Below are 12,636 nucleotides of genomic sequence, written 5' to 3' on the forward strand. Positions count from 1 at the left end.
AAATGGTCTAATCAAGTATCTTCCAATCAAGAAATTTTTTAACCCTTTTTTAAGAAAGAAAGAGAGAGACATCTGTATGAACCCTGGAAGGACACCACTGCTAACCTGTTCTGTTATAAACCCAATTAACCCTGAGAAAACAATCAGCTTGAGTAGCTGAACGAGTACCCAGCCTTTCCTTATCTTTTCCGTCCGTGGATAGCTGATCTGTCAACAAATAGAGGTGAAAATTCCACATTATGCTTCGAGAAAAGTACCATAAATACCCCAACATCAACAGACACACCAGTTTTCTTTAAATTTATACAGCTGTACATGGAAACGTCCTGCAATTGCTTTGAATCTATTCAAATCATTTGGGTTAATCGCATACAAACAAAGGAATAGTGACCCTTACCTGGTAGCATAATGTTGGAGCCACCATAAAATATGCAAGGTTTCGTATCATGATGTTGTCGGGATATTGAACTTCAGTCAATTCCAAAGGCAAGTCTTCCTGTCCATGTGACAAAGCCTTTGAGGTATCAAACCAACCAGCACAGATGGAAAATTATATACAGAAAAAGAGGCACGCTCCATGCAGTATCAGAAAAGGTAGTGAGAATGAAGCCGAAACATTGTATACTGAAAAAATAAATATATTCAATCCAAAATAATAAAGTACCCATTACATCAGAGGTGGGAGACCTATCCCTATCCCAAACATTCACAAAAACAATTATGCCATAGGGGGAGAGGTAAATTTCAGTCCATAACCTCCCCAACCTGCTCATGAGGCAGGACATGAATGTCTCTATCCCAATTGTCACTTAAGATCAATAAGAACACAAAAATACTAGTTTGGACTTAGTTTGTTGTTAGGTACTTTGGAGCTAGCTAACGAAATACTAGTTTGGACTTAGTTTGCTAGTAGTTAGTTTGGAGCTAACTAGTTTGCAAATAGCAAGTTTGGAGCTACCTAGTTTGAGATAGCAAACTACTTACTAGTTTGGACTTAGTTTGAAGTTAGCTGGTGTAGTTTGGAGCTAGCTAGTTTGCAGATAACTACTTTGAAGGTACATAGTTTGGATCTAGCTAGTTGGACAAACCTAGTTTGCAAATAGCTACTTTGCATTTGCATGCAGCTAGTTTGCAAGTAGCTAGTTAGTAGGTACCTAGTTTGGAGATTCCTAGTTTGTAGATGGCTACTTTGTGGCTAGCTAGGTTGTACATAACCAACTATCGACAACCTAAATTGCAAAGACCTATGCAAGAGAAAGCTAGTTTGCAGATACCTAGTTAGTGGTTTAGAGCTACCTACTTTGGAAGCTAGTTTGTAGCTACCTAGAATTATGAAGGCTACTTTGTAGCTATCTATCCTGAACGATATTTGCCAAAGCTCTAGCAAGGAGTTATGCCGTGATAACTTGCCCCATCAGGTCACACAGGAAGCCCTCAAAGACCTGTATCATAGAGGACCTGCTTTGCTCGAGCATGTCATGAGAAACTATTAAGTCAGCACTTGAGATACACGTCAATGAGCATGCTGAGCACGTAGGTATGCAAGCGACTGAACAGGCACATTTTAGACAAGAATGATCCACATTGGATCACATCTTCACCCTTAGAGCCCTCATAGAGGAGGCCCGACACTAGGAACAGAGAGTATATTGCTGCTGTGGATGTCCATAAGGCCTTCATTCAGGGGCTTTTTGAGCACTAGACCTCAAAGAGGATGATTGGACTGATTTCAAGAGACTACAAGTCATGATGCTATCTCGTATGGTCCAAGGGAAGCAATTTTGTACTCCACATGACATCATCCTAGCAGAGTTTGCAGCAAGACCTCTCCACACAAATGCCCCATTCCAGATCATTACCTATCTGGACCGAGTCAAGATGTTCAGCTAGACAGATGCACACCAACAAAGACTACAATGGCTGCAAACTGACCAGCATTGATATGCACAAGTCTCACAGGGCATGTCTACCCATCATTTACCCTCACATCTGTACTGTTAGTACTCCCCTTTCCTTCAAATGACACAACAAGAAACTCATCAAATCATCCAAGACGACCTATGGCAGACATACATCCATAATATATGGACGCCCCCCCACAGCTACATGAGAACAAGATGGCCTTCTATAGAAAGTATTTTCTGCACCTAAGTAAGGACAGGTCATTCAAATGCCAACTACCTATAAATCCATGGCACAGATGAGCTCATGGAAGCCCTCAAGGCCCTCTCCTCTCACATAAGTGTCCTGGCAAGGACAGATTGACAGTGTCCTCTTGGAACGCATTCATACGATTTGCTTGATCCCGAGGAGAGGAGAGGAGAGGGGATACCATTCATGCATTCGACAATGGCATTCACGACACACAGACAGGTCTTGTTTACAAACGCAACATTCTTGACAATATCTTCAGTTTTTGGAGGCCCAAGAGAGTATCAACCTATCGCAACCCTTCTCTTGGAATTTGAGAAGGCTTATGACAAGGTGAACTGGCTTGTTCACTTGAGGAGGAAAGACACGCGGATGCTAGAGATAGAGGCCACCATCCCAAAGTCTTGGTGGGATGGGATACATAGAGCCTTAGCCCCCCGCAATAGGATGGACAATTCTTTAGGACAGGGGTGCCCCTATGGATTCAGTATTTGCACCCAGCCCTTGAATCCTTCCACTCCATGCAATACAGAGCAGGGCAGGAGGTCTTCTTCAGCCAGAGACACGTAGGGGCCCAAAGATGGAGGCAGCCCTTGACTTGCTTGAGTGGCAGAGGATCAAAGTAGTGGCTCGCCTGGGCAAGGACTAGACCATCAATCCAGCACCAGTACTTCGAGACAGGAGGGGTTTGCAGTAGCACGTTGGGATATGGGAGGGCTGGCGTGACAATGTTGCGTATGCCATGGATAACGACTTGGGAGAGGGATATTGACACAGACTCAAGACCTTATCAAGGAGCTTGTTGGCTATGTCTAGGAGGGGGATCTATCTCCACTGTTGAATGTTGGCTCCATCCCCCCACTTGGGAATAAGGCAATCTAGGCAAGGTGTCTAGGTGTGAGATGCATATGTCATGCTACCTGCATTGACGCATGTCCTTTGAAGGATACTCATATCCTTTAACCAAAATGATAGGCCTAGGCACTTTCCAAATAGCGAGGTATTGAACTCTCTCTTGCTTTGTGTAGGTGCATAGAAGAGGAGCTAAGAACGTCAAGCAGAGTTAACTGTCACACAAAGAAAAGACCACACCGCTAACAACGGGAAGTCAAAAAACTCATCTTCCAACGAAAGGAAGGGGCATGAACAGCTGGGGATAGAGGGCAGGTATTGAGATCCAGGAGCGGATCGCTGGTGGCAGCATGAAATACTTCTGCATGTGGTGTTTATTTCACCATTGCAAAAACCACTAGGTTCACTTCTAAATGCTTGACAAAATAGATGGACTGGTTTTTGTAAAGAAATATCAATTTCATGATTTTTTTTGTCTTTCTCAAGGCAAATTAAACATCTCATAAAGCCATGAGTTAGGTGATGCTTATAGGATTATTTCTTATGAAGTTATCAGAATATCAAAAAAACCTTCAGATAAAAAGATAGCAAGCAGTTTTTCAGTTTTTGATATATTCATAAAGGAACATTTCATCGCAAAAAGATTCAGTAGACATAAAGAGCTTTATTTTTATCAATCCCGATGAAAATCACATTAAATTACATGTTCTATTTGCTCCAAATGAGATTTTTGTTGGACCCTTTTAGGTATGGGCAGGCTAGGCAGAAATCAGGGCATGGGCATTCTGAACGATGGCGAGGCAGATGGTGTTAAAATGAGCTCAACAATGGTCAGCTGAGGTGAAAAGGTGAAAGAGTAGCATCTGGAAGACTGCATAGAGTCAAGCTGAGTGGAATGGCTGCGCTATTATGGTGTGAGGGTGGTTGGTGCTAACAGAACAGCAGGGGCATCAGCATGAGGCAACTGGGGAAGTTTAAGGGATTCACATCCTTTCAATATACCTTCATTAGAATGTTCAAGTCAAACACCTGCAGCAGAAGTCTTGCATTTACTGAAATAGTAAAAACACAAATCACTATGTTTCCTGGCACAGGTTCATAAACAAGATGCCTGTCAATTACACTTACCAAGACTAGTGTTGGTGCATCAAAATACCTACTCCCCTAGGAGTAGCACTGATTGAGTGCTGTACATAAAGAGAGATTATGGCGTGACATTGTGTAGCAACATGTTCGCAGTGTCAAGGCAAACGGCCTTCAGGACCAGAAAAGGCACAAATTTACATGCCTTGGTGATTCAATCACTCATAAGCTTGTTCTTTCCCTAATTTGACTATCAAAGATTGTTTGTATGATTGGCTCAGATGCAAATCAAGAAAATGAGCGTCAGTTTTGAACCATGACAACGTACAAGCACATGTGCTTATCCTCTACGAAAGGACAACAATAAAGTTATCACATGTACCTTCTCACCTTTCGATGCCGACGTTCTAAGATCATAATTGGTGTGTGCATATGAGACTAGCTTCATCCAGCAAGTGATTGAAAACAACATGAGGAAGAGGCCTGACAGCAGAGCTGAGTGTACCCTGTAATTGTAAGAAGAATGACTTCAATATTAAAGTTTACAACAGAATATTCGATCCCAATAGTGAGCAGGAAGATAAAAGAAAAACAAATGTACACATAACACAAAATATCTTCTGTATGAAAGGTGTTGAAATTTAAATCATTGGTTTGAGCAGCCATTATCCTAAGACAGGAAGTAAATGTCTGCTTGATAAGTAGAGCTTTATTACAGCTCCTCTCGATACAAGATTAGAACAGCATATGAACACCTACAAGGACCAGTTATCACCCAAAATGAGGACAAAAAGTGTTTAGCAGGTTGATAAGGGCACCAATATGTCCATGATAAAATTATCATCCCAGGACAGAAGGAATGGTAACAGGAACAAAGGTCGAACAAAGCTCCATAATTTGGAGTAAGAGGGCAGGGGAAAGTTGGATGTTGCCTAGAAATGGTTTCATCCCATGAGTATATGTTAAAATTCTACCTTGTAAAATGATGGCATATTGATCAGGTTGAGAAAAGATAATGAATGTATCAACAAACTTTACTTGAAATGCCAATAGAGGACATCGAATGAGAAGGGGGGGGGGGGGAATCTCTGTCATGTGAGGCTGCCTTTTTGTTGTTTCAAGAGATGTCAAATTTACTTCCTTTTGCATTGTCCATGTCAGAAGTGAAGGTGGTGCACCAATAATTCTATTGCTTGGTGACCATGACCGTGCATGGACCCTCTTTGACGCACTTTCACCTCTTTGGAAGCCTCTTAGTTGTTGGTAGTGCTAGTTGTATTGTATTCGGTCGAAATGTGTCTCAAAGAGGTTACATAAGTATTAATGCAAGATGATGTACTTCAAGATGCCGCATTGTTAGAAATAGGCTTCCAAACTATGTGCAAAATCCAGCACCATGCTTTAAAGGAAGAATGGAGCACAATCAGGGTCAAAAGGTGCAATTCTTCTGTTTTGTGGAGATGATTAGTCCACTTCATCACAATTTGACACAATCGATTCTAGCATGCATTAAGTGGGTTCTCATGAGGTCAATCTTGGCCCAAGAAAACCCATTAAGATTCAAAGTAAAGCAAATTCTTCAATTATATTCAATTTCACAATTTCGATCATCAATGTCCCATATTTGATTCACTTTGATCTGATTTTACGCAATAAGCATTAAGTGTGGGTCCATGTATCAGTGTGTGTGTGTGGGGGGGGGGAAGGCGGGGGGGCGGGTGGGGGCGGGGCCCAAGGGGGGGCAAGAAAAGCTTGCAAATACTTCCAGTATAGAGATTATGCTCACCCATATTGCATGGAGGCTGAATATTCTTAATATTCATGTACACATTTTAGCTCACAAAGGAAAAATGATGCTTCAGTTTCTTCAAGATGATCAGCCTTGGGCTGCTATGATGCGCTCCTTACTTGTTCAACTCCTGCTTTTGGTTCTTGGCAACCCACATAGTGGGATTTTCTTTTGGGCTGCATTGAAGGCAACATCAAAGGTTGCCCTATGGTTTCTCGGATGTTTCTAGATTGGAAGCATATTCTTTCACACTTGGAATGGAATGGAAGAGACTCTTTACAGGGTAACTCTTTTCGAGCTGAGAGCATCCATTGGTCACGGGTTTTTTCTCCTCGCTTGGCCCTGCGCTCTTATTTTCTTAGTACAAAAGGGATTTCCAATGTTGCCGATGTTATTAAGGATGATGGCACTCTTTTATTGTGTGTGTGTGTGTGTGTGTTTTCCACACTTCGACCGATTTGTGAGAGTCATACTTGACAACGCGTCGTGCTTCCCCTCTCAACCCTGCGTATGGCACCCTGTAGATGACCCAAAAGACATCATCTATATCTATTCATGCATCATTTTGTCAACAGTGGTTGCATTCCATTCACCTCCAATGCTGGAGGAAGTCGAATGTCAAAAAATTCAACTCTGGCAGCAGATGTTGTAGGTCCTCTTCCACGACCTACCACATACTCTTAGTAATGTCAAGGATTACCATAAATCCCCACCCCTTTTTCTTCCTACACTTTAAGATCACAAGGAAGATATGTAGGGTCATTGCCAACACCTGCAATACCAAGTGCAGAATTTTGAAAAAAAAGAAATCAGAAGAAAGACTTCTATTAAGTATGAACAAAACCTGCGAGAGCAAAAGCTAAAGGCGGAAATACATCATGCAATGCATGAAAAAACACTCCTCACAAAGACGCAGAAAACAACCAAGATTGAGGCTGAAAATGCCACTCAACCCTGTAGTAGTCTTAGAGAAGAAAGGAGAGTCCCCCCATTCTCTAAAGAAGATAGCTCTCCTAGCAGAAACTGCCCGTGAGGATTGCTGCATGGTCGCCCAGATGGCCATCAGTGTATGTATAGTGTCCGTCCATATACTAGCCAAGGTATGAGAGGGGTGGACCTCGGATCCATCTAATGCCTCTGTGGATCTCTCTCTCCAAATCGATAAAGGCATGGCTCATCAAATCGATAAAGGCCCAGACGATTCATGTTTCTCATAGAAGGCCTGGGGACGAGAGAGAGAAAGCCAAGCAACCCCAAGATAAAGGCCCAGACGATTCATGTTTCTCATAGAAGGCCTGGGGTCGAGAGAGAGAAAGCCAAGCAACCCCAAGTCATGAAGTAAGGGACAAAAAATAAAGGTACTAAAAATCCTGGCTATTCCCTTCCAAATAATCTTGGCCTGTCTACAATCCCATAAGCAATGCTTAACTTACTCCACAGCAGAAAGGGGGGGACGACAAGTAATATGATCGGCTGAATAGAAAGCCAAAAGAATAGAGTGATTTTCCTTTTCCTGTGGGGGCTGAAGCTGGTCAGGTGCAAAAAATTATTGACATACCAACCAATGCTAGACCAGAGACTCCTTAGTTAAAAGTTAAAACTCAAGTCAAATTCTAGATTTGTACTCTACAAATTGGCTAGGACCCTAAACATTGGTTACATACTCAAATAGTGATTGAGCTACTGAGCTCCCCGTCCTGTTGCTCCCTGCTGAGCTTCGTCCTGCACCCCTCTCCCCTCCCTCCCAGCCCTTCCCTTCCCCTTCCTCCTCCTCTCCCTGCCAGCCCCTCCTCCCAGGCCACTGCCCCCTCACCCGCTGCAGCACGTTGTCGGACGGACAGAGCATCTTTGTGTTCGTGTCGGCCATTCCACCTTGATTGACGAATGGGTTCCCATTCAGCCAATCCTCGACCGCTTCCACCGGCCGCAAAAACAGTTACCTTTCCAAAGACAAGCTTCAGGACTGACTCAAAGCAGGAGTATGCCACCTCACTCTTTGCTCGCATCCACGGTTCCCACCCCTCCATGCTACAGGCTAGGGATTGAATGCTTTCGGCTTTACCAGGAGACCTCACAGGGCACCTCACCAATGTTCATCTGCTCGGACGAGGGTTCTTCCAAGGGGTATTTGATTCTCCAGAGTGACAAGATCAGTGCAGGATTTGTAGGACCCTTGGGCACTTCGCTAGGGATTGCCCAAGGAAGAAGAAAAGGCCCAAATAGTTAATTCCGCCTTCTTGTCCTTCTACACGCACTACCAGAGCCCCCCCTTCTCGCCCAGGATCTTCGGGACCAGCCCCTAGACCTGGACCCTCTTCCTCAGCGCGCACAGTACGATCAGTACCTCGTTGGATGCCTGTGAGGGTTGCTGACACTCCGCCACCTCTACGAGACACCTCAGACCATTCTTAGTTACAGACAGGTGATATTCTTGTAGGCGTAGATGTGGTTGCCCCAGTCCCCCCACCTGCTCATCAGGAGAGACAACCCATTTCTTCAGGTCCTATCACTGATGATCAGCCCCCTCCCTCTGTTAGTCACACTTCACCTCTTGATAGAGGTAAGGGGGTTTTTTCTCCTTCTCCCTCGGGTGCAAGGATTCTTCACACTCCTATGCCAGTTCCCTCCTACAAGAACTCTTTTGCAATACTAGCAGATTTGACAGAGTTTGAGACAGAGAAGGAGTTTGTACCCTCTACCCTGGGGGAGCCGGTTATTGGGATTCCGTTGAATAAGGTTTCTCCCTCTGCTGGAGTGGGTTTTCTTTCACCAATTGATTTCCTTTGCTTGACAGGAGGACTCTTTCACAGGAGAGGATTTTCTCCACCACCAAGTCGGGTAGAGCCTTTCACTTTGCCTCCTCCTATACCTCATCGGTGCCATAGGCAGCTGATTCATAACCAACTCCATCTAGGTGTTTCAGGCGGCCCCATTCATATCCTTATGCTCCAAGAGCATAAGCTGGATGGTAGAGATTGTGCCAAGTCACGTAAGCTTCTTTCTGGCCATACTTTTTGGTCACCTGCCTTGGGCACCAGGGGAGGCATTTGCATTTCTATCTCTTCTTCGATGCTCCCCTTGGTCATTGGACACAAGAGTCATAGTCCCCTCTAGAGCACAGTGGGTTATTTTGATGATTGGTGGGCGTAAGGTTGGCTTCCTTAACCTTGAGAGGGGATCGTGTCCTCCTTGGGAAGGAGTTGCTCTCTTGGTCACATATTGCAGATTCTTGGATTATTGGAGGCGATTTCAACATGGTTGAGATGCCTTCACACAAAAGAGAGGGCAGGGAGGTTTGATACCTGGTCAGGAGCCTTGGAAGGATTTTTGCTTACGCAGTATACAGACATGCACACCTTCTCAGGGAGGAGATTGGATGGACAGCCCTAGATGGATCTTTGCGTCAGCCCATCTCAGATCTCCTACTTCCCCTCTCATGGCTGCCATTTTGAAAGCTTGAGACAGCTTCAAAAGTACTCTTCGGAGAGTTCCACCCTCCTCTCGTGAAGAAATTGACAGGCAGCCCATCATGTGGAATGATTGCATACTAGATGAGCATGGCAGATCACTGGGCATGTCACATTAAATGCAGTGGTCTAGATGGAAGTTGGGACCTGCATCCACGGTGGGTGCTTGGAAAGCTTTCAGGATGCTTCTAGAGAATCAGAGAGCTCGTTCAGTTAGTCACCTAGAAGAAAGTGCAGCCAAGATGCAGCAGATAGATGCAGCCATACCAGTGGAGTGGATGGATACAGACCATTTGCCTATTTCTGAGTCCACCTGGTTGGGGGCTTTTTCGAGGACAGGTATCCCTCTGCAGGTTATAGCCTTGCGAGATGCACATGAGGATACCCTCGTCTTTCAGGTTCATGCAGGAGGCAGACTCCAGAGATCTTCAGAGGACATTCTTTTGGAGGCTCCTTTTCAGCCAGTCAGGATTGCAGGATACATGGAGATGTGTAGAGACTCACAGTGGTATCTTAATCCAGACCCCATTCTTCTGGCTATTAGATCTTGGAGGCTTTGGTTGTATGGAGGTTCCCCTATTACATCCTTGCAGTGGGATCCAGGGGAATGGGAGAGGATAGTTACAAGGCACCAAGAGAAGAGCATCCCCTTGTTTCGTTACACGGTCAGAAATGCCAGGAGATTTCAGCTCAGTTGTAGAGCTGGAGGCCCTCTAGAGCTCCTCATTGGGATACTTTTCAGATTTCTGCAAAGATGCAGAAAAACTTTTGCAGGAGACTTTGGAAATCCCTCAGGAATAGGAAAATCACGTTATTCATCTAGCTTACTATTCATGGAGCAGTGAACCTATGGAGATCCAGGTTTGGGGCTAACCCTACATGTCCTCGATGCCACTCAGCAGTTGAGTCAGTGTAGCACTGCCTTTGGGAGTGCACTTAGGCGAGGACGATTTGAAAGGGTGTTGCTAGGATACTTCGCATTTTTCATAGAGCACCCTTCTTCATGACCTGGGGATCAATTGCTTGGTTATCACTCACTGGTCCGTAGGCTTTCTTTGAGGGACATGACATAGACACAGCTTTCTTTGTTCAACGACACCTTGTGGAGTCATGCTCCCTCCGGGATGTTCCATTTACTCCATTCAGAGCTCCCCACACTTCTGTAGACACATCTTGGGAGATTCTAGCTAGTATCACAGCATGGCATATTTGGAGAGCCAGATGTACAAAGGCTTTGGAGGACTCCCAGGTTCACCCTTCTCAGACTATGGCCAATATCTGGGCAGATACTACACACACTTTGATGGCCATTTGGGCGAACATACAGGGAACCTCCAAGACTGCTACTACTAGGAGGGTTGCTTTTCTCAGAGTCTGGAAGGATTGTCCTTTCTTCTCTTACTCTCCTTCAAGAATGAGGTGGCATTTTCAGCCGCCACTTGGGATTTTTGTTTGCTCAGAATGCTTTTCTCAGAGTCTGGAAGGATTGTCCTTTCTTCTGTGACTCTCCTTCAGGGATGAGGTGGCATTTTCAGCCGCCACCTGGGATTTTTGTTTGCTCATTCTGAGCTGTTTTTTCTCATGCTTGACATGATGTACTCCCGCACTTGAGCTTGCTCTGGGTTTTTATTCATACTTAATGAAGTACTTTTCTTGGAAAAAAAAAATATCACCTTGATACTATCCATCCGGCCTCCTCCCGAAGACGGTGTGCATGACTGTATGCTGCGAATAAAAAAGTCCTTCAACGGCGCTTGTCTAGGCTATATCCTCAGTTTCAGCAACTGTAAATCTAGATCAATTATGTTAAGACCCCCTTCCGAAGTGAGGAGAATGAGAGTCTCCCAAGCAACTCTAGTTGTAACATCCTGTGTGCCATCAAGTCCACTATATATAAAATTTCTTATCGGTCTCTTAAGCTGAGTGATGCAATCCCTTGAGTGGCACTAGCAAGAGCACACAAACCATGCCACGGCCAATAGAACCTGGTTGACCACGACTACTGGGAAGGCAAGGTAAATCTTTGCAGAGCCCCAAAATAGAAGCTTTCTCCTTATACTCTCCAAAACCAAAGCAAACTGTTGTGTTGGAGAGATGCCCCAGCCAACCTCTCGTCTCTTTCTCCTTTGATACACACCTAGTTGTGGGCTAATCTCTACAAAGAAGAAACCCCTCCGATCCAAGCATCTGAAAATACGAAGCGAAGAAGGACAATCTCCAAAAAACCCATTATGCTTTGTCATAAGCTCTCTCAAAGTCTAGGAGTAGAATGGCAAGGCATTGGCCACTCTGCATAACCCAATGTAAAGCCTCCAGAAAACAAAAGATATTATCGAAAATGCTTCTGCCATGTGCGAAGCCCGTCTGCGTGTCATGAATAAGGTCTGGAAGAATGGGCAGCAAATGTAGACTGATACCTTGACAAAAATCTTATAGAAAGTTCCCAATAGAGTAATGGGCCTCCATTGGGAATTAAATTTCTGCAACCTCCCTTTCCGATAAGACGAATGACCCCCTCCATAAGTTAGCTAGGCATCTTACCCAAGTCCCGAATGCCCTGCTAGGCTGAGGTAATGTGATCCCCAATTATATCCCAAAAAGCAATAAAGAAAGAGGGAGAAAGTCCATCTGAAGCCTAAGCACTTGCCCTCGTGAAAAGCCAAGAGGAAAATATTGAACTCTACGTTCCTTAGTTGGGTCTTTCAATACATCAGCAATCGTCCTTTCTTGACCCTGCAATAGAAACTCAGCATCTTTGTTGACACGTTTTAAGTGTGTCATCCCATGATTAATGTATAGTGGGACGCTATATGTTTGTAGCAATGTTGTGGTTTCTTCTACTTGTCCATCTTCTATGGACTTTAGCCATCGATCAATCAATCTCCTTTTGGCTTTGAACAAATAGGGCGATGACACTTTCCTATCTATGGGGAGCCAACTCCTTTCATGACTGGCTCTATTGTCGAAAAAATGCCTTGTTCTTGTAAGAGTTCCTTACACTCCCAAACATTTACGTTGGACAATGGAAACCTCAGCTGAAATGATACCTCATCCATGCTAAAAGTATCACGATATAAAAATCCTCCACATATATGCTTTAAGCAAATTTGAGTCCCTATTGAGTTTTGCAAACCCTCCCCCACGCCAGTTGATGTCTGAACATTAGTTTGCATGTGCATCCCTCCAATGCCACCAGGCCTGAAGTCAAAGCCTCCTTGCCCACCTACCTCTAACTGTTCTGAAGTGCTCCATGTGGCAGTCTGAGTTAGATTGACTGTGCTTTTTCCCACCTCA

General features: G+C 44.4%; 1 protein-coding gene across 2 annotated transcripts in view; it reads right to left on the reverse strand.

Moving 5' to 3' along the window:
* Positions 1-12,636, reverse strand: part of LOC147905554 (diacylglycerol O-acyltransferase 1-like) — a 124,109-nt gene that overhangs the window by 44,794 nt on the left and 66,679 nt on the right. For both annotated transcript variants that reach the window (XM_087373278.1, XM_087373269.1), the window contains exons 7-9: positions 4,469-4,592; positions 398-496; positions 106-207 (exon numbers count right to left, since the gene is read on the reverse strand). In XM_087373278.1, the coding sequence (XP_087229404.1) occupies positions 106-207; positions 398-496; positions 4,469-4,592 (325 nt within the window). The remainder of the gene's footprint in view (positions 1-105; positions 208-397; positions 497-4,468; positions 4,593-12,636) is intronic.

This window comes from Dipteris shenzhenensis, chromosome 1 (assembly GCF_047967505.1).
Source record: "Dipteris shenzhenensis isolate YYH24624 ecotype China chromosome 1, Dip_SZ_1.0, whole genome shotgun sequence".
In the NCBI taxonomy this organism is placed as follows: Eukaryota; Viridiplantae; Streptophyta; class Polypodiopsida; order Gleicheniales; family Dipteridaceae; genus Dipteris; species Dipteris shenzhenensis.